Raw genomic sequence first — 23,573 nt, 5'->3', positions numbered from 1 at the left:
GTTTATTTGTGCAAAGGAGAAATATACTGGGACTGAAACCCCAAACTGAAAGTGGTAATTTATCGCATGAAATAGGAAGTAGCTCCTTCCTCGTTACTTCATTCCTAAGTTCTTGGCTTGAACTATATATATTTTTTTTAAGGAAAAAAAAAAAAATCCATATTGCACCAAATGGAAATAAAACAGGAGGTATACTAATCTCCTGAAATCCCTCTGAAGTTTCAAAAGATGGCTTTAGTGATTTTGGAAAGGTTAACTTAAAGTATATAGAATTTTTTCTAATTTTAAGTGACACGAGTATCTCCCAAGTGCATACTTAGTATCCAGCCTGTTTTAACACTGAACAAAAAAAGCTTCTGATAATCGTACATTACTTGTATTGCTACACTTGCACCAAGATTCAATAAAAGCCCTTTTCTTCAAATGAAGTGCTTTTCTCTTTTAAGAAACATACATAGATAGATCTTTAACAAAACTTACCTTACAAAGATAGTTTTGTCATTAGTTTAAATGTAAAGTCTAAGTGTTTTGACTCATCTCTTCCTAGTTCTAGTCCTGCTTCCGCTAAGTCTCATTTGAGGGGGGAAAAAAAGAGAGAAAAAAAAACCCCACAAACCCCCAAAACAAACAAAAAAAACACAGAAGAAAACATTCTAAGCCAGTCTGAAACAACCAGGCCTAACTTGTAAATCAGAGATACTGACAGCATTCAAGTCTTTCTTCATGAAGAGGAGGCAATCACTACCACACCAGAGTTACCTCTTGGCCATAACGAAAGAGCTCAGATCTACGAGCAGTGTTTGAAAATGGAAGAGGTCTTTGGGTTTTGTTTGTTTTTGTAAAGAACCATGGCTATTAGTTCACTTTTTATAGGATCTTCTGTATCATTTGTTCTTTAGCCTGCAACTGGAACATTATTGTAAAAGGGGATTTCATTTTTGTAAGAGTTTTCCAAGAAAACACTATAATTGTCTTGAATGCATAACAACTGTCACTGAATTTATCAAATAGGAAGATTACAATGAATATCTGAAGAGTTTGGACTAGCACCTTTAAATTACTGTGATACTCTTCATCTCATTGCAATGTTTCTTTACAAGTGCAGTATTTAAAAAAACACCTTAGAAGTATTTATTGGCTGTATTTGAAGAGCAGATGTTTTCCAAAGTCATGCTGGGCAGTTATCAGTGATTAGACATAAATAATAAAATAAGCAGAAGGCAGCTAAGGATGTCACTGTCCACTTAAATCAGGTAGTTATGAATTCACTGAGGAATTATACTTAACCACCCTAAGTGATTAAGAATTTCAGAGCTTTCAAAACTTCCTGAAGAGATGAATGGCCATTCAGCTTTAACAAATGACTTCTACTTGAAAGCTGATTCCATTATCCACTGAATACATGAATTAGAATGTCCCAATGCAACCGACTAATTGTTACTGCTTAAATTGCAAACATACTATGAGAATGGCCTGCAATTATTCAATATTAAAAAAGATAATAAAAGGTTTCTGCTGTACAATTTTTTGTGTGTGTGTGTAGCTTAAATTAGACTAAAACCTGGTCACACACACCTAAGAATTCTGATTATTCATCCAAATATTCTCTATTATTAAAATAAACAGAAGTATACCACATACAAAAGTGTTCTTTTTATTTTCCTTATGAAAACCAGTAGATTTTTCCAATAAGCAGGTTCACTTTTTCAGAGAGATCTGATGATTTTGTCTCCCCAAAAGGAATGCATCCAAAGAATGCAATTCAAATCTGTTCAAAAGCCACAGGATAGGGCTATTTTACATGGCAGTAAAAGCAAAGTTTCCTGCTGCAGATAGTCCAAATTAATTCTTTCCTTTTTTCCTTTTCATTGCTTTCCATTCACCTTCCTGTGTAGCAAGGCTACCAAGAAGCTCTTTCACTTTTCTTTTTCTGGCTGAATCTCTGTAAAAGAAACAATCAACATATAGAATATTTCAGAAAGATTTATCAGAGAAAATAAGTAAGTATATTTAGCAGTAATGATTAACTTATAAACACCCCCACTATTAAATTCCACCAACATACACTTTAGATAAAACATTCTGCATATACTTAAACTAGGGAAATGAAACTGCAAAGATTAAAACACTTTAAATGATCTCTACTGAAAATGTTTGTTTTTCCCCACATTTTCCCTAATTTTATTTGGTTTAGTATGTTTATTATTATCAGCCTTGGCACGCAGCAAAGAAATGGACACACAGCAGAACCACCCCCAAACCAGTGCTGAAAGAAAGGCTGTAATACCTCTCCATGATTTCTGAAAGTTGCATTCTGGCCAGGAACTGGTTATCTTTCCGTATCTCACGAATGGCTCCTTTAAGTTCACGTTTATGCTTCTGGATCAACTGTCTTCTTTCTTGCTGCTCCTTGCTGCCACCCTGCTTTTTTCCAAACTCTAAACTGAATTGAGAACGTATGTGTGAGCACAGAACACCTTAACAAAAGCAACTTTTTCATGTTTATAAGGAGTGAGTTTTCTATGAATACTTATTCACTATTTAAATTTCTGCACATTATGTTACTAACTTGCAAAATAAGGAGCTCCCCAGTGAACATACTGGAAAAACACTCACCAGACCTTCTAACTGCATCATGTCATCACCATGCAAACAACAAGCAGACATTTCCCAGAGCACAGTTATACTTCAACCCCCCAATATGTAGCCTACGTTCTGAACAGACTGAAAAAGCTGGAGTAGAAGAATGAAAGACGACTGGAGAAAGATGGAATCTCCCAATATATTTTAAGTTTTTGCAAACTTTATCTGCAGATGAATTCTACAGAAAAAGCCTCATCAATTATTTGGGGATAAATGTATATGGCAGAAGAAAGCTGCCCTCTTCAGTTACTAGAATAAGTAAGGCAGACAATTAATGCCCCTGTAGATAAACAAGATGGCTAAAGAAGTTAGCAGCACTAACAGACTTCCTAAGTCAGAATACTGTTCTATTATCTACAAAATCAAACCAGTGTTAAAATCTTATTCCTAAAGAGAATACAAAAATTCACGTGGTCATCGCAAGCTCTGTAAAAAAAGGAAAAAAAAAAAAACAACATGTTTTTTGTCATTGCTGTTGGAAAGTAGAAAGCTTGGTTGGGGGAAGGAGTGGAATGGGACAAGTAAGTGCGCTTAAAGGAATGCTTAATCTGACTGATTATTTGTTATCATCTGTGATGCAGAGCACAGAAATAGTCAGCCTCATGTTTTGCACTGGTGAAGCATCCCTCAGTACCTTCACCATCCATCCTTACCTTCATATAGTTCATATATTAATACATATGAGCTACTCACTCTTGTTCTTCAGATTTGAGTGCTTGACAGAGCAACTGGTAACGCACCTGATTAGATAATAACAACCTTTCATCTTGAAATGTATTAATTTAAAATGTATTATACGGGCAAGGGTTGATTTCCAGTGCTACTTTTTCCACAAGATAATCTTTGCTTTATTTCATAGAATTTCTCCTTCCTTTTTCTTTCCCTCCCTATCACCCAAGTAGCTGGTCGCTTCTGCACAAAATATAGCAGAAAAAATTATCTGGTTTATGTCCTGTTTTCCAAATCCTTCTAGCTTGCTGAAAATCTTAATGCTTAACTGCACGTTCCCTTTGCATCAACTGTTGCTTTACTTACACTTTCACAATTTTAGGTGTATACTGTTTCAACGGCACTGGCTTCATTTTCTCACATATCAGCGGGGTATAGTGTTTTACTTTGTTCTCTAGCTCTTTCAGAGCACCGTGATACCATTCCTGAAAATGCAAATCCAATTACAATTTTAAAAGCATATAGAAAACACCATAATTCACAAACTATTGAAAATTGAATCAACAGTAACGTTCTCCTCATATGTTATTTTTGTGGGTAAAATCACTGCTATTCATTAGGACATTGCTAACACTGAAATCCTGTAAGCCTTCCAGGATGGATAATTTTTAAACACCTTTGTAAGTCTATTAATATGGTATCATGGACAATAAGAGAGGTCTGCAGGTAGTTTCACCTGATAGAGGAAGAAGCAAGACTAAAGCCAATTTAACTCAGACTCTGCCTTTCAGGATCATTTTAAGAATGATTATTCATTTTGTTCGTTCTGAAGGCAAAAATTATAGACCATTTTATATAATTTACATTACAAAATATTGTTCTCTAAAGATATGTTATGGTGCCTCTTTGAGGAGAGAACAATTCTGCTACATTCAGATGAGACAGATAAATTTGAACCTCATTGCTAGAAAATAAACAGCTCACCTGTTTTAAATAAGGTAGCTGACCAATTATATTTATGTTAGTTTTACTAGACAGTTATAAATACTACCTAACCAATTTGGTACATGTATTTGGTGGTACCAAGGTCCTACAGATTCATACAGCAACTGGATGACCAGACTACTATTCTTACAAATTAAGTCATCCATAGAACGCTACATTGTTACAAGCTAAGTGCTATTCTTTTCAATTAGAGGGGCAAGACAAGATACAAGATGAAAAAGTATTTTTTCTAAACATTCTCTGCTCTTCTTTGTTATTTCCACAGAAACATCACTATGATTTTTGAAGAGCAAAAAAGGCAAATGCCTGACCCTTGGAAAAATCTCACTGATGCTTATCCTTGGTTTTTGTTCAAGCACAGATGAACATCACAGAATTTATTAAGAAAACAAACATATTGATTACTTCATTGTAGAGGAAGACATACCTGCATTTTTTCAGGATATTCATTCACTGGCACATGTTGTGTGAGGAGAATTCTGACAGGACGCATTATTTCATGGAATGACGGTAAAGACTCATACAGAACTGCACATTTTTTAATAAGGTCAAAACACAGGGCTAGACATGATAACCTGTTAATGCACAAAAGAATTAACAATTTCTCTTGCAAGAACTGTGATGGATTTTCAAATAAAATGAATCAATTAATTATATTTAAGAGTGTTAGCAGCATCTATTATTACAACTTCTTGACAAAACCAGTTACAAGGCTGTTTCTAGTTGTTAATTCAGACTAAAGATATCACTCTTCTAAGCAAATACCCAATAATTCCATCAGCAACGTATCCTTATGTCAGTGCACAGAGCACAAGCCAGCACTTGGCTACTTATGCTGAGTAAGAAGTTTTCATACTGGTTACAGAAGTGTTCTTGTACTGGTTCCGAAGCTCTAAAACTTCATTGAGACAGAATGAGTAATTTTGGTTTCGGGTTTTATTTTTAAACTTCACAGCACAATGTTTACTCATCCCTGAAATGAGTTATACCATAACACATGCGCAAGGTGAAAAATCAGGCTGATCGTGATTAATGGACATGTTTAATTGTAGTCTTTCCTAACTTCAGTGTTTTATTACTTAAGTAACACTTGCTAGCATAGTGTTTTTATGTAAATACAGTTATTTGCTTTTGAAGAGCTTCACAGTTCAAAGTACTGAGCACCTCCTCTGTCTCTACACCATCCTGATCAGTTCACAATGGTACTAAAAAGGAATGGAAGGGCTAAGTACTCCAACAAGTGCTCTGCATAACATTCTGGCAAAAGATTTGCAATTTCATATTCTATAGTATTATAATAAAAAAACAAAAGCAGAACAACTTGGTACTATTTTCACTCCTAAAGAGCACTGTCACTGAGATTACCCATAATATGATCTGCTATTTCTTCTGTTCACATTTCCTACATACCTGATATGATTCATTTCTGTTCTGCTGGTTTCCTTTAATCTAGTCACAATACTCAATGGCAGATTTTGCTTCTGCCAACTTTCCAGATCCTTCTTATCACACACCAAAAGCAGTTCTAAATTTTTCCCCACTGGTGTAAATGGATGCACCACAGTATAGCCTAAAAAACAAGAACAACAATCATTAAGCAAGATCAATCCTAAACATTCTTTCTGAAGGAAGAAAACACAACAACTCCTTTTATGTTTTTAATCGTACCACCTTAAAAATACTTTATTGGTATTATGTTTTTCTGAAATAATGCAAAACACTGGAGCACAAGTACAATCATAGGTGAGAGCTCTACCCACGCTGCTCAAGTCACAGAATCCAAAGGCAGGGACTGGGAGAATAAAGTACTGTCCAATGTACGAGATCAGGTATGACATTGGCTAAGAAGCCTGGATGTGCACAAGTCCATGGGACCTGATGAAATGGATCCACTTCCTATCAAAATTGAACCCCAAGAAATTTTTTGGTGTGACAGTATATCGATATTCCACAGAACTGGATGTATGCTCACTCTTAAATACTCTGTGTTGACAGCCTAATCATCACATTTATCAGCAATACTTCCCCCATTAATATTTAAAAATGTTTGTATACTTTGATAACTTAAAAACATCAATATTGACTGAAAAATTCTCAAAGAGAACACTGTGCTTCTAACATATCTTTTATTGAGCTTTTCCTCACTGCTAACAGAAACTAACACCATGCAAATTTAACTAGTGCAAAATCATTAACAGAAACACAAAGCAAAAATATCTGTTATCACTTGATCATCAATTACTGCTAAATATTTTTAAATAGTTTCTTATCTGACTTTGCAAAAACCTATTTTTTAATTGTACCAAGAACCTTTGTAGATCAAATAGTCCTAAGAGAGTAAACAAAGGAGAAAATACTTTAACTTACTATGTAACCCACCCACTCTATAACCTCTTCTCCCTCCTTCTAAGAGTTCAACTGTTGGTGTTCCGAGAATCCAGGGCTCAGCCCTGATGCAGCCCAGCTGTGTAACCTTGGCTCACACTTCAGAGGAAACTGCTACGCTATGAGAAGCAGCTGGGAGAAAGTCTGTAGGGTACAGCCATACCACATAATAAAGGTGAAACTGCTGTACTAGGCTTGTTGAGAAAAGGGATCATGAGTACCTCAAGAATTCAAAAGAAAAAAAATGCCAGCATGGAAAGGCATAAAAATCCTAAAGGAAAAGAAAAAAAAATAAAGGAGCTGCCAGACAACCACTCAGTACTGTTGAAGATGTACTGGAATTCTGCAGCAACAGAAGCTGACCCTTCCTCACCAGACTGATGACTACCTAGAGAACAGAGATGCTTCAGGTGTTTTATCAAGAGTAACCAGCATATTAAGGCATAGCCTGTAGTTCATTAAATCCCAGATGTCTTGTGAGTTTGCCAACAAATAACTGAATTTTTCACTTGAGAATATCCTGCCTGCAGAGTCTCTTCACACATGCTGAGTGATACTCAGCGACCCAGAGATACTAACACATGAATTAGTACGCTCTGACAAAGTTCCTCCTAAGTAAATCATTGTCACTGAACTTGTCAACAAAAAAGCCCCAGATCTAGAATAACTTTAAAGATAGAAATGAATCCAAAAGAAAAAGTTAAAGAAAGATTGGCAAAAAAAAAAAAAATCATTTGGATCAAATAATAAATCAAATAGGGAAGACAGTTTTATTCTCCCTGTTGTCTGTGCAAGTTGCTAAGTTTACTCAGTTATGCTACAGCACAGACTAATCCTGCTTGTGGGGACAGCTGCCCTCTGTTACACTCCAACAAACTCGTGCCACATAAATAAAAAGGAAAAATACCAACTTTGTGATCTACTTCTCTCATTTATAACCAGCTCGGTGATACAGCTATTAGCTGAAGAGGGAGGGTATCTGCAGCATTAGCTGCTGCCTCCCTGTGAAGACAGGGTACTTAGCAGGAATCCATTAAGGGCTGTGAATCTTAGAGCACAGCCCAATCACACAGTCTACTTTGAAAAACAATATTGCAAAAATACTGCACTGCAGGCAACATGACTTCATTTCCTTTAATAACTTCAGTTCTTTCCTTCCTGCCAACAACGTTAGAGGATCTAGTTCATAACCTTGATTCTTGGGCATCTTGTTATGTACGGCTAACCTAGCAGATAATTTTGGTCTTTAGTTCAAAACATAAATTCGATGTGACTTTTTAAAAATTGAAATTTAAAATATAAACTTAATACTAAAATTTATTGCTCGTTTACCTTGGGCCTGTTTTCTGGGCAGAGATATGTGAAGTACTCCAAGAAGAAAATTGATGAGTTCTGGTACAAATCTTCTGGAGAGAGATACATATTCCAGGAGCAAAGAGCATACAAACAACCCTTTAATAACATCTTGCAATGTTGTGATGCGACACTACAAGGAAAAAAAAAAGGCACAAAATATTCATAATTAAAAATCTATACATCTATACATATATGATCTCCCCAAAAAAAGAGAAATATTAAATAAGCTGTACACATTTAAAATCTGTGAAATCACACCCTTTAGACTTAGACAAAAAACATACTGGCTTTCCCTTGCCCTCACTAAAGAGAACATAAAGAATTGAGTAAGAAGTCTGTCAGAACTGGTTTAGCCACTAGAAGGTGCTAAACCACAAACAATAAGTTGTTCAGAAATGGAAGGAAATAAAAAGCTCAGAGCAACTTGGATATCTGACAGCAACAGAACAGCTAGCTCCAGACTCTCAAAACATAAAGCCAAGATATTTGGATAGAAAAATAAGGACATATTAACTGCAATGCAATGCATTGCACTAGTACATTTTCAAGGAAAACAATACTGCCAATTTTTAAGTAATTATATTTCTTAAGTAGGAACACATGCAATATATGGAAATCACTAATGAATTATTTCAGACTGTACACAGCCTGTTCTGTTACTTTTATGTAATTTGCCATATAAGGAATTCTTGTCTAACAGCTTGAAAAAATGATTAGATATGGTTTTGTGAGTTGGACTACACTCTGCAAAGGTTTTTTCTTCTTCACTTCTTCTTCCAATTACTATCTGTGACTATACCAAAGACAAAGCTGCCTTTTCAGTACACCTCCCATACATACATTAATTCCATGTATTTCAGTACTGTGGCAGATACATTATTATAGACATACCTTAGTAAGTAGCTGACTCATGTAAATAAAAGCAGGTGTTACAACTGGATGCCAGAAATCAGAAGTTGGAAACAGCAGCGATATAATTTTCAAATAAATAAGCTGATGGCACATAAAACAGAGTAAGGCAAAATATAGTAAGACATTATTTCCAGGATCTTGACTTTACACATATGTAACTGATGAACAAGTAACTGCTATGTAATAGTCTAAAAATACTACAATATACATCATTTCAAGAAATCTGATAGGATAAATGACCTATTTATTGAGAAGACTGGGTTACATGAGAAAATGGAATATCCATTGTAGGTCTAACGTTCCATTAACTCAATGAGGCAGCTGAAAGAAAAATCAACCCAATTAACTCCACAAGAAAATCTGACCCGCTCCAGCCCACCACAATCAAACGATCTCACACCACAAATAAATGAGGAAGTGGCCACACAAGACCCATGACACATTTCAACAGGTCCTCAACAGAGATATTTAAGAGACCAGGATCCTCAGGCACTATCACAAGTTAACAAATAATGGCTGCAGCCAAAAGAACTAAACAGCGATTAGGTACACTTGTACTGAAGGGGCCTTGTTAGAGAGCTACAGGTGACCTCCAGTCAACACTGTAAGGATGTAAAACATCAGTTGCGAGGTAATTCTGAAAATTATCTAAGTGAATATTTACATAGTTAGCTAAATGCAACTGAAGTTTTATTGTTTCTCTCTATGAAGTTTCCTCCATAAACAAATATTGTCCTGAACTGTTGTGGTTACTAAATACCGCAGTCCAAATTTCAGGTTAGATTAACTATAGGAACATATTAGGTCTACTAACAACTGGTCTAAGAAACGTTCATTCAAACAAGTGCTTGGAGAATAGGAGAGTGATATAATTCCACCCTAAAAGATAGCAATGGCTTGAAACCTGAAAAAGTTCACTGAAAAGAAAGTGAGAACAGTGATTGGTACCACAAGGGTGACACTGATGGAAAAAAAAAATAGAAGTTAAAAGCACTCTACAATAAATTTCCTGCAAAACACTAAACATCCTGAATAAAGAATCTTCAAAAGAACTCAATATAATATTTTCCAAGGTGCAAGAACTGCCTTCTAAGCAAATCCTTCAGTCTATTTTCTTTCAATAGTCTAATTATTCTATTAGGCAGCACTGCTTCATCAAGCTGGGAGACAAACAAGTAGCTCCCTTTGAATTACTGACATACAGTTTATCTTTGGAACTTTTTACTATTATAAACAAATACTCATTTTCCATACACTCCAGTCTTGAACTTCTTAACAGCCATTTACTTAGACACTGAAAAAGGAGTCTGTTCACATTTAGCGTGGCCACTGAATTTTCAAAATATTACTAATATAAGGAGGAAAGGTAAATTCTGAGTCATTAATTTAGTACTTTATATATGATAATTGCTAAGAAATGTTGTATTTTTATACCTATAATATTTCACTGTTATTTTGTTCATCTAGGCTATAATGTACTTCTATGGAGCACTTTTTTAAACATTTTACTTAACACAATTAAAGAAATCAGAACATAGAGCTGACAGTATCACTTCTTCCTAGAACTACCCATTTAAGCTTCATCAGGCAAACAAATCATTTTCTGCCATGAAAACTGGAGTTGCAATTTCAATATGTTTTCCCCGTATTAATATTACAGTCACACTTCTGCTCTGAAGAACATGTGTGAAGGAGTTTGTTTGTTTGGGGTTGATTGTTTCTCAGGATTTTTTTTTGTTCTTGGGGGGATTTTTTGTTACAACTTATCTCCCATGAGACAACCTAAAAAGTCATAGATGCTAGTAATTCATTACATACTTTGAAATATGGAAGGAAATTTAATGCCATCTCGTATTTACTAACATTTTGTACTAATGTAAAGAACAAGAGATTTTCCTAGCAGTATGCATTTGTTACCGTGTCTAAACCTGGAAATGTTGCACGGCCCTTGACTTCAATTACTTCTTCCATGTCGTGTGCAGCATCTCGAAGGATAAACTTAATACTGTCACTGGCTGCCTCAGGAAACATCTGGCAAAGATTGTACAATGGCCTATTAACAAGAAATATATGTCATGATCAAGTTACACCATTGATGTTATTAAAAAACCTGATTTTTAAGCACATATAGGAAAATTGCTTGCATTCCATCTATACTATAACAAAAACAAATTCTCCAAAACAAATTGTTCTGTTTTAGAAACAGCTATCCAGTATATAGACTATTATTGTAATACTTTTAGTTTACAGTGACATGTATTTTTCATTTGGCCTTGTGAGATAATATTTGATTCAATAGTTTCTTAATATTAAATAAAAAATAATTAAAAACTTTAAAATACACTCTCCAAACATCTGTTAAAACATACCCTTCTGAATCTCCTAACTCTGCGATTCACTGCACTGAGCTATGCTGGCACATACTAGGCAGCCCACTACTCTAAATACTCTTAGGCAATGTTAAACAACATGTGAGACAGCAATGTGGTTAGCAAAATTGTTATTTAAAACAACAAAAAAACACCCACAAAGGTCAGCTCCTGGCCTACAGTTAGTGCCTACAAGGAGATGCAGTCAGGAGTCTGCATCCATTTAGTCAGAGTTTTCCCAGTATCTTCAGTTAAAAATGTCTGTAGTGTTATTAATAAATCCCAGTTCTAAGAAACAATCAAAATGCATTCATGCTTTTTTACAAAGTCCCAGCATGTGTGACAGTATCAAGGGGTCACTGCCTTTGCTGATGAATGCAACAGAACAATGAATGCTAAAGCTGCATATAACAGATTTTTTTTTAAAGTTATTTAATTTAGCATGAAATAAAAAACATATGCTGAAAACTACATACAAATAACTCACTGAAATAAAGTTGTCTAGTCTGCAATCTGGAATTACAGACTAATTTTGGTTGGAAGGGACCTTTGCAGATCACCTGCTGCAGTCTCCTACTCAAAGCACAGCTAACTTCAGAGCTGGATCAGCGTGCTCATGGCTTTGTCACTTTTGTATATCATCAAAGGTGGTTCTCCATGAAACTTGCTTTAATGTGCAGCACCTTTGCTGTGAAGATTTTTTTCCTTATTTCTGATTGGAATTTCCCTCGCTGCAGCCTATGTCGATACTTCTGAGACAAATTTGGCTCTCTTGTCACTATAACTGCCTGTCAGGTATTTGAAGACAACAATGCCAAATTGACAACTTCCTGCGAAGTGTTTATTTGGAACTTCTGTATGAGCTTACTAGAACACTCTTTAATTCCATTTTCGTCTAGTTTCCTGAGTGAATTCATAGAATGGAAGCCCATGGAAAAAGAATAAAAATTGCAAAGGGAACTGCACACCGTAATTGCAAAGCTTAAAACCCTTAATCAGCAGTCTAAATAACTTCATATACAGAAGAGTGCATCCATACATGGTATTATGTATCCACTACCCATGAAAACCATTTTGCAGATCAAAAATTACATTCAGAGGTTTTGAAAATGTCTTGGTATAATTGATGGATCAAGCAATACATGAAATTAAATGAAATTAAAACACTATAGAGCTGGAGACTTATAGTTGCCTACAATCCCTACAGAACTATTTGAAACAAACAACATGATAAATGTTTTCCCATAGGTAGCTTTTCTCTTTAAATCATAAAAGAGCAAAAGTCCATAGGATTTATCACTTACAGGACCAGTTTGTCGATTGTTCTGAGCTCTGGTAAATCCAGGGTTGCTAACTCTCCAATATACTCCAGAAGGAAGCCAACCAATTTCTGCAAGAAGCATATGTTAAACTTATTAGGTGATTTTTTTCTTTGTACGTATTCTTAAGCAGCACAAAAGAACAGTGATATATAAATTAGAAAATGAAGAGTGGTATGCTGATTCTACTGCTACTCGCAACATAGAACCATGTATGTTTTATGCTGCTTCCTAAATACTTACTAAAACTTACTCCAGAATTCAAAGTTAATTTTAAACCTTAAAAAAAACCCAACAAAACAACAAAACTCTCATACTTCCAACTTTGCTTTGTTTCCCACTGCAAGGCTTGGATGATTGCATTTCTGAATTCTCTCCAGTATAATAAGCTGTTGTTCTATTGTTCTTCCAGCCAATAAAGACTTAAATGTCTCATAGGACTCAGGAACTGGAAAGTAAAAACAAAAATTGACCAGAAAAAAATCTCAAACTTAGTATATTTAATTGAAGTGAACATCTAACAAATTTCCAATTTGTAAATGTTATTATTCAGGAAAAAAATATACCAAATATACCATACAGCTTTTATTGAATCACCTTTTAAACACTAATAATGTATCAGCATATATGTAACATTATATCTACAATCATAAGTCATGAAATAATGTAAAGGTTTTTCAACAATTAACATTCAGTTCATCCTGTATTTTCTTCCTAAGCTGAGCACAACTATATTGACACACACAAAGCAGAATTAAGCCATAAATTTACCATAATACAATCAGCTCTATGTTTAATTCATACCTAACTAGCATTTGTATGAAGAATATTAAAAGGAAGAATCTTGCCACTAATAGAAATTTATTTTTTTTTTAAAAACATCCTAACTGAATAAGTTTTTTGAGTTATTTCAATTTGACTGCTTTCTGGCTAAAGCAAAACCTGAATGCAATTTAAAAGGCTTTGTGTAACATAAGTTACCGCCTTTTGATGGAAAAATGCAAGCACTTACGGAAGTTGTTTGAAAGGTTGTTTAATCTTGTGACAGATACTTTTGTTAGAGAAATCTACGCTAGGACAATAGTTAGATGCATTATGTACTTAATATTAATGAATGTTTTGTGTACTACTTGAAACGTGACTCCTCCTTCCTCCTAGGCACAGTCTCAAAGGAGTCAAACTTTGTTTCTAGAATCTTGCCTCTTCTTCAAGCATCTTCTCTGACAAAAATATCAGTCCAAACACTAGAGAAAGTAACCTTTTCTCATTTAGGCATAGCTAATAGAAGACTGTTCTGGCTTCCCTTATGCAAAACACTAGCACTTCGGATTGCATGTGTTGGTGGCCTTCAGAAAGGAGTACATGTCTTTTCATTTTTCTCCTCAGTATTTATCTTTCAATTCTAAGGTGGCTCAGAGGAGCAGAAACAGTTCTGGGATTAAACAGATCTGTTCCCACTGCTTATGGTGTGACCAGGGCTGCTCATCAGAAACAGCAGTTACTGGCTAGTCTCAGAATAGCAGAAGACAACTATGAAGCAAAAACTTCACGGATGAACCGGAATACGCAAGATACTACAGGACAGAGAAAGAGACTGGTTATAAATGTCCTGAAGACAACAGGGATTTCTGGATCAGTCCTTTGCTTACCAGCAAACATATAGGGAAGCTCTGATTTGGCAGTTTTCAATTTTGGGTCTAGTTCTTCCACATTCTGTGATTCATTTTCATTTCTCTCATGTTTCTTCTGTTCTTTATTCCCTGAAGCTTCTTCTTCACTCTCCAGGTCAGATTCAAGATCGGAGTGGCTATCTGCAGCACCATCCTCCTCATCTTCATTAGCAGACTCTTCCTCACTTTCTTCTTCACTCTCATTATCTTCCTTCTCACCTTCCTCTTCTTCCTCTTCCTCCTTGTCTCCTTCCTCCTCCTCTTCATTTTCAAGATTAACTTTTCCATCCAGCTAGTAGAGAAAACAACTCAGTTAAAACACTGAGAGAGTGACAGCACCTTGCCAGAATCACTATGCAAAACTATCATTAAATACATATCAACAGGCTCTGAGCCTGGCTACCCTGACCAAGCAGTGAATGGCAACAGTGCCGGATAAGGAGGGATTTTAAGGAGAGAACATGCATAGAGATATAAGAATAGTATAGAGATATAAGAATAGTAGGGTTATTTCCAAGGGGCTGTAAGAAACTGGAAGAACAGGAGGTAGTGTATGAGGACTAAAAAAGTCAACATAAAAGGAAAAACTACTAGAAGATGATATGAAAGAAAATTCAACATCATTTACAGATGCATTCTTGGTTTAAAAAAAAAAAACAAAAACATATTCCTTCTACGTATTGAAATAGTGCATCAGATAAATATTTGTTCCCATCCTGATTTTATTTATCATCAGTTTAAATTCACATTCACAATTTGTATTCTCCCCTTTGAAGACAACAGCAAGTCTCTCGCTACTTACATGTAAGAGGATGAGAAGATCAGTATGCACACGTGTGTACCACAGTCAAGGTAACTCACTATATCAGCCTTAAGGTTATATTGCTCTGATACCCTAATCAAAGCTATTTCATAGGGAAATTGTTATTTCAGAAACCCACTCATCCTCAGGCTGAAATTTGGTGGAAGCTGTACCAAATTCAGCAGAAATTTAAGAAATGACCAGAAAGCTAAAGCCATCTCTTTAGCCCAGTAGGGTAACAGCACAGGAGGCTAATATAATAGCAGGACTACAGTCAGTAGGATTGAGGGAAACAACTATTTCCCTCCACTCAACACTTGTAAGACTACATAGAATAGAGTCCAGTTTGGGGTCTTCAAATACAATAAAGACATCTATAAACTGCAGCAAGTTCAGCAGAAAGCCACCAAGATTTTAAAGGGGCTGGGGCACCTGCCCTATGAGGAGAGGCAGACCTGGGCTTGGTCCACCTGGACCAAATAACCACCTCCCAGCACCTACACGGGAGACCAGTGAGAAGGCAGAGCTTTCTTTTCAGAACTCAAAGTTCCGGAATTTTAAATCTTACCTTGTAAGACAATAAATGTCTGTCATCTTTATCCAGGATAAAGCCATCAGCGAGATCATCAGCTGACACATGGCTGGGTTTCTTTTTATTTGCCTGTTCATCTATTCCACGCATTCGACGTAGCCGATCTGCCTGTGTTTTAGAGGAAATACCACACATAGACGTGAGCCATCTAGATCAATGAGGTGACTACACCAGAACGGAAGATCCCTCAAGTACTACAGCTATGAAAATCAAAGGAAGAAAAAGTTAACTGGGATTACTCAACAAGCTGATGAAAAGAAAAAAAAGCAACTGAGAAATTAGGGGCAAAAGCTGATGATATCTTATCTTTTGTGGGGAGTGCAATCTGGTAAGAACACACATGCAATTGGATTTGTTTATTTGCAAGGCTTTAAAACTGGGTTTATCAGGAGCATTATGTTCTCTCATTTAAAAACTGTTTTGCTTACAAGGCAATGCATTGTAACTAGAAAATGTAAGCTCCTAAAGTGTTTTATGATTCTGCAGTGTTCATCTGCATCTCCCATATGTGTACCAAGTTTGTAGTAAACACAACCATATCCTACAATTTAAAAAATATACTGAATTTGTAAATAGATTCAATGGGCAATATCTGAAATAATCATTTACAAAGGGATTTCCACCTGGGCAACCAGATAGACTGTATATCAAACAAGATGACAAGAACAAAAGAAAAAAAAGGCTTTGGGTTGTTCTGAGGTAAATTGAAGGTACTGAAGCCCTGTGGTTCTAAATGTATCCCTAGTATACCAAAAGAAAAAAAGGAGAGAAACTTTCACCAAACTATGCATTCTTTCCAAAAGACTCAGAGTTCCATGTAATAGAAAGAGCATGCAATATTTCCCAAGAGATTCCTATTCCTCTGCAAAGTTACATACGTGCAACCACTGAAGACTCTTGCAACACCAGAAGAAAACAATAAAGAACTTGCCAGTGTATTAACTCAACTGCTGTGCAACATGATACTCCCCCTTCCTGGCTCAGAAGCACCTCGCAACTCTGAATAATTTAATACATTTAAAGGCAAATTGAAGTGATATTACATCTTTGTTGAAGAAAGATCAACTCATCTCATAAATCTCACTAGTCATGTAGTAAGCTATGTTATTTTGTTGTAATAGCAGATTGCAAGCAAAACACAAACAAAAGATTTCCTGAAATCACCCTGACCAATTGCAGTTTAGTACAGTCACGTTCAGTCTAAGGTCAAGCAGTGAATATAAGCAGTCACTCCCAAAAGACAGGCCACAAAACAATCTAAAGCCATAAATGGTATACCTCCAGCTTCTGGAGTCGTGCCTGTTCCTCTTTTGCCAATTCTTCTTCTGTCTTCATCCTTTCTGAAGGTTTTGCTTTCATCTCGAATCCAAGTTCTCGAACAATCATATCATATTCATCAGGCTAAAGAAATATTTATATAATTGTTTATTATCTTAAGTTTTATTATTCTGCTTTGCATCCACCCTCTGCCAGGCTAACAGCTAAGCAATAAGACAGTTAAGATATAAGGAAAAAGACCATTTCCAAAGCAAGCTGCAAGAACATTCAACTCAGTATTAAGGCAAGGAATGAGATGAACAATTGAACAGAAATTCTCCTGCCATTTCCCCCTCCCCTAATTAAGTTATTCATAACTGAAAAACTTACAAATAGTATCTTAAAAACTGATTTACTTCTTAATTGAAAAACTTTGAAGTATTTAGTTTACATTTCACTTTACATTGTTAGATATGAGCTAAGTCTTTATTAACTTAGTAGCGCAGATGTCTATCTTAAAAACCAAAACCAAAACAAAACACCAAACAGGATGCTGATATTCCATGAGTTTAAGCAGCATACTTGGGAAAACAGTCACTAGCACACATTACAATGGACTAGTGAACAGAATCTTCTTAATAGCTGCTTAAGTCACTGAACCATACAGCTTCTCCAAAATTCAGTTCTGGGCATTTTTCTTCTTACACGTAACTAGATAATTTTCTCCAATTCAACGTTAATGTTATAGAGCATTACTAACTGACACTTTGCATCCTTGATAATTCTTAATTGGATCCACATACATGACGCAAAGGAACCTAATCTTCCTTTTCAGCAAATTATGATGACGAACTTTTTGTCTAAGATACCACATGATCAACATATTATTCAGTCTGTTATGAAACACCCTAAAACCAAAAATCAATATATCAAAATATGAAATTTTGATCCAGTGTCTTCTGTTCATTATGTGACATCAGTTTTAACATAAGATCAGTTTATTTGTTCGATCTTTCAAAAACCAAATTCTATTGCAAAGGAATAAATGGAAATCCACACTGTTCTGCAATATAACACAAAATTTCTACAAGAAAAAAAAAATAGTGCAAGACATCATAATATCTATTATTAGATTTAAAAGTTTATTTCCATTAATATAAAATAAAAATAAAGGTTTGAGACCATAAGATATGTATTCAAAAGTTAGACACTTTCATTCTCTTTTTGTAGAGACAGTACATAATTTACTACAAGAAAACATCTGCTGTCAAATAAAAGCTGTTTTACCCAAGGAACACTGCAAAGACATTAAACCTAAGTCAATGTTCTCAACAATTTTAATTGAAGAAAATGCACTTGGCATAAAAATAAGCTGTAGCCAACAGTGTTGTTCAACCTGCAACCTCTCTCAGATTTGATAGGTAATTAAAATTGGATAAATCATATAAAACAGTATATTCCTCCAACTAACCAAACTGTCCTAAAAAGTGTAGCATTCCTTTAATGTGACTAGCAGGCAACATTTTATTTTATAAAGTGATGAACTTTGCCTTATACTTCGGCCACTACAAGCCAAAACTACAAGTTATTAGAACAAAAGCAAGTAATGTAGCCAAAACCTTACCTTGGGTTTTTCTGCTTCTTTGTCCTTTTTCTCCGACTTTGGGGTTTTGCGGACAATAAGGGTTTGGATTTCCTTCCAGTCATTGTCAAGCTTTTCTGTGAGTTCTAATGCACTTTCTCTCCGAGTTTGCCTCTCTTGCTAGAAAAAAAAGCAAAACACAACAACCAAATGCAATGCAGCAGTTCTATTCAGATGAACATAACACAGCATTTACAGCATAAACTCAAAATGCTATATTTAGCAAATGAATAATTTTAAATTTTGGTATCTTACATGTGTAAACATTCTTTATGAAAGAAGCAGTATAGAGTTACACAGGATGGCACAAAGGTCTCATACAAAAAACAAGTTCAGAGTCAACAGAAGGGGAGATTCTGGGATACAAAAGAATGGCAGATATTCAATGCATATCCTAAAATTACTTCAAAGTCAGATGGACTTTATTCAAGAGGCTTGGACTCTTAGACAGGTATCTCCTCTCTTTTCTATGCCACTACCATTTTATTCTGCAAAGACAGAAATTGTGACAGTTTCTTCATCATGCACATTTATACTTCAGGGCTAAAAACTCACCTTTTCTTGTTTAGATTTGGCTATCATCTCTTCTATGAGTTCCTTCCTAGATTTAGGTTTTTCCTCCTCTTCGTCTTGCTGGCCACTTGATGCTTTTTTACGAAGAAGGCCTCCACCCCCTCCAAAGTGAGCAGCAGTTAACTCAGCTAGAAAAAAAAGAGAAAAAATAGAAGTAGATTGTGACTCCTTTTCAAATCCATAACATCAGTGGTGGAGTGCTGCTGCTGGGACAGTATCCCCCTGTTGTTTGAGAATGCGAGCAATTAAAACTATTGAAGCAATCATGTACTATTCCCATCCCAATGGGAATGGCCACACAAAAAGAGATAGATGCTAAACACATAATGTGTACAAGGAAGGAACATGTGTTTTTTCAATATTTTAACTAGTATTTAGGTATGGAGGTGTAAGAAAGCAACCAGAAAACTCACACATCAGCTTCCATGCAAAGGGCTCAAAACACAGCTACCTACATATGCTGAAAATCCCACAAATTAAAGCAGTTTGCCAGGTAGGTAGTTCCAACTGAACATCTGCTAAAATCCAGAGAGCTGCTCTTTGTGAGGTTAAGAAGTAATCAAATCTGGCTTAAATATCCCAAACAATTACATAATATTCTTTCTCACTGAAAGACAGTATTGAACAAATAATGAATGTATATGAACAATAAAACCACCAGTGGGATATCAGCTGACATGCCTTACCTGACAGTGTTCCTCCTTCTTCTGTGTCACTGTCACTATCAACAATATCGTTTAGTTTTTCAATTTCTGCCAAAGATTGGCCATAATGAGTCAATTCCTCATCTTCATTAAGATTATAGATATTCTTCTTTCCATAATTTTGCTAAGAATAGTAAAACAAACCAATTAAATAACAAAATATTTTTAGTTTGCAAGCAACAAATTAATAAAGCCTGTATTTCTAACGCTAGTTGAGGAGATCCTTATTCCAGTGTTCTGCTGGTACAGAACACTGGAATTAGAGCACTACCAGATCTATACTTCTATTAAAATACTTTAAACGTTAAGTGAGTATGATGTCTCCTTATTCTTATACTAATGTACAACTGGAGTAACTAAGAAAACCTAAGGAAGATCAGGTTTTATCTATATATCAGTAACATCAGTTCTTAATTACTACAATTCAGGCTGAATGAAAGAGACTTTAAATTACGCAAATTATCAGTAAAACATGATATTCCACTACTCAGTTCTGGAGACTGAGTATGATGAGGCAAGAAAGAACAGTACTGCACATACAATTTACACTACAGAATGACAGCAAGTTAGAAAGTTGTTCTGGTCAGCAAATGAACTGACGGCTGTTCCACAGCTGAACTGGAATCCCATCAACTGTACTTGATGGTGGTTGCCCTTTCCTAATCCAGTTCCCAAATCATACTAGTCAAAGCAGTCAAAAGAAAACCAATCAATCAATTAATCTGCTTAAAACTGGCTTTCTTGCATTTCAGAAAGTTGTCTTGCAAAACCAGAATGTTTTCATTAAAAATTTAGGATTCCCACAAAAAAGTGCTTTTTCATAAAAGTTTCAAACATAAAAAAGCATTGACCTCCAAAACCCTCTGTTAATGGGGACACTCCTAACCTGAAAATGCAAGTGTTTCTCTTTTTTTTTTTTTTTTTTTTTTTTTTTTAATTCCTGTATCTTACCTGCCTTTCCAAAGTGAATCGTCTGATCATCTTTTCCTCTGGGCTTATTTTGGCATTATATTCACCAAAACGTTTATCTTTGAACACATTTGCCTTTTCTCTTTCTTTATATTCTTTCAGTAGTGTTTGGGTACGCTTGAAGAAAAAGAAAAAGAAAAAAAGAGAGAGATCAAATTAAAAACCAAAGAGAATAACTGCTTTCAAAGCCAAGTTACAAAAGGCTCCATGGTGTCCTGGCAAGAATCTAATTTATCAGAATGCAATGAATGAGAAGGAAAAATAATGAGAATAAAAGATGGGAAGATAATACAATATATGCAGAGTCATTAAGTTCTCTTATAAGCTGCTCACATGAAGTTAAAATATGGTACACTCTATCTCACCTTTATTTTATTACATATAAAAATTCTGCATTGCCACTGAAGAATTCTGTTTTGTCTGAAGCTTAGGATACAAGAATAACATATTAAAGACAGCACAAAAGTGTCAGCTGAACCTCTTTTGGGCTTGTCATCTAAGACATAAAAACACCCAAGTCATTACATCCATTTAGCTCTCTGCTTTAGTGTTGAGCACAGGGAGGTTATGCATCAAAGCAGCAAAAGGAAGTTTAGGAGACCTGTATAAGGCAGTATGTACTGTACTTATAGTATGGGTAAGGAAACAGGTTTGCTTTTCAACACCAATGATCTAATTCATGACAAGCATTTGATTTACCTTACTATTAAGTAAACCCCAAATATCTTCAAATGTAACACAAAACATTAATACAGTTTTCTAAAACCTGGACAAATAGTAATGAAGACTGAAAGCTAATTTAGAGTTTCATTAAGATATTATGTAGTTTCTAAAGGAAGAAAATGCTGGCCATGTTTAACCTGAAAAAAACCCCCATGTTTATTTAAAAGACATTAATTGAATCTTACTGAAATGTACTGCTGCTATTCATGTTATTAATATCACAAACCCATAAACTGGTGCACTGAAGGAAAATGCTGAGTTTACTACAACAGGCCCCTGCTGCCTCACTGAGCATTCACAACTTACAGATGCTGCTGTAACTGACACCAGAACTCAGGTTTCATCTGCTACTGTGCCAGTTTTGCCTTGTATTTACTTCTTGCACAGAATACATAAATTATCATGCAGCTTAAATACTGTGCATGAACTTTAATAACTCTTAATACCTTGGATACAGAAAAGCACTGTTGTTTATCAACTACTTGATGTTCTCTCTCATTGATAAAATATTACTTAATGCACCACCTCTCATAATGCGTGCAAGATGATAAACTATCCATTTCCTTTTGCTGCACTTTTTTTAACAATAACTTCTCTTTTCAGTAAGTGTTTACATTTTGTTTCACAATAGATAGTATGTAACGTGTCAGAGAGAAATCTCAGGGCCAAACGTGCAAATTACTCTTTTTTTTTTAGCTTTAACAGACTCTACAGAGGTTTTAACTTCCTTCCTGGGTTAGTTGAAGGAACAGATCACAAAAAACTTCAGTGCTTCACTCAAGGATAAGGTAGGTTGATGGAATGCCAGATGAACTGTATGAGACAACGTTCTTCCCTTATACATTAGATTTTGGTCAGGTAGCTAGTGATTTCAGCAGAGACTGGAAAATAAAAGACGTATTCTTCTCAAGTTGTACAGTCATTCTTAGGAGACTAATAAGGAGAGAACACTATTTTGCATCTCAACATACTTATACAATGCAACTATTTAACCAGTGCACAAAAAGCCATCTGCATGTTTTCCAAATCAACGGTAGTTTCTTTGCACCTACACATTTCTCACTGCATTCACACCTTAGCACCCTTCCAAGCTTTCCCTATCACAGCAATGTTGCACCATTATCAAGAAGCTTAACACCCTGCAGCAACCAGAACTGACCAACATACTGCATACTGACAACCACCGGCACTCTGGTTCAGCATTTGCTTTCCATGTCAACAACACGTGCAGCTGTACTCTGGGCCTGGCTAATTTGAGAAGAGAATATTCCCACACACGCAGTAAGGGCGATGGGCACTACTGAACTCTGGGGATGGCAATGGAGGGAAACAGCAGGCTCTTCATCACCATCTGAGCAAGGTGAGGTGAGCGGCCGCTCCTCCCCTGCACGATGAGTCTCTCCAGGCTTATCACCTCTCCACTGCAACCATATCCACACATGACATCCTTCCTCCCGACTTCTGACATCCTCTTACCTTCTTGATGGCTTTAGACCGCGATACACCAGGCAGCCCCACATCGTTCTTGGTCTTCCTCCCCAAGATGTTAAACTTCTGCCTGTTAACTTTCACCTCGAAGGGGTTGCTCCTGACCAAGGCCATAGCTGACTTCACAGGGCCCCTGGCTGTGGAGAGCGCTGGGGCCTTTCGCTTCCGCTTAGCGGCCTTCCCCATTTTCGGCTGGGGTGCGTGTGGGGAAGCAGCGGCTCGGCACTCAGAGTGCGGGGGCCAGGGCTGGAAGTGCACACAGTCCGAACAAAATGGCGCCCAGAGGGGGTAGCAAAGGCCTCCGCACTACCCTTCAGACTCAGCCGCTGTTCTCCAACACTCTCCCGAGCCCCGTGAGAGCCCGCGGGGAGCGCGGCCACCGACGCGGCCACCGCTCCGCTCCCCTCACACCAGCGTGTGCCGGCAGCACCACACGCGCGTCGCCGGCCCGACACCTCTCGCGAGAGCTTCGCCCCAGCTATCGCGAGATTTGCC

The 23,573-nt window shown here is 36.3% G+C and overlaps 1 protein-coding gene across 1 annotated transcript; it reads right to left on the bottom strand.

Moving 5' to 3' along the window:
• Nucleotides 1-1,638: 1,638 nt before the first annotated feature.
• NOP14 (NOP14 nucleolar protein) lies at nucleotides 1,639-23,534 on the bottom strand. Its single transcript, XM_080344057.1, has 18 exons — nucleotides 23,067-23,534; nucleotides 20,850-20,984; nucleotides 19,881-20,022; nucleotides 19,177-19,322; nucleotides 18,604-18,741; nucleotides 17,001-17,123; nucleotides 15,699-15,830; nucleotides 14,308-14,620; nucleotides 12,976-13,106; nucleotides 12,644-12,729; nucleotides 10,888-11,023; nucleotides 8,950-9,051; nucleotides 8,035-8,188; nucleotides 5,728-5,887; nucleotides 4,745-4,892; nucleotides 3,679-3,797; nucleotides 2,288-2,443; nucleotides 1,639-1,942 (listed from the first exon to the last, which is right to left on the bottom strand). The coding sequence occupies exons 1-18, from the start codon at nucleotides 23,262-23,264 to the stop codon at nucleotides 1,843-1,845; spliced, it is 2,619 nt and encodes an 872-aa protein (XP_080200183.1). The 5' UTR covers nucleotides 23,265-23,534; the 3' UTR covers nucleotides 1,639-1,842.
• Between the last annotated feature and the right edge of the window lie 39 nt (nucleotides 23,535-23,573).

Source organism: Nesoenas mayeri, assembly GCF_963082525.1.
Source record: "Nesoenas mayeri genome assembly, chromosome: 4".
Classification (NCBI taxonomy): domain Eukaryota; kingdom Metazoa; phylum Chordata; class Aves; order Columbiformes; family Columbidae; genus Nesoenas; species Nesoenas mayeri.
Note: the sequence above shows the minus strand (reverse complement) of the source record. Positions and strands in the feature narration are given on the sequence as shown.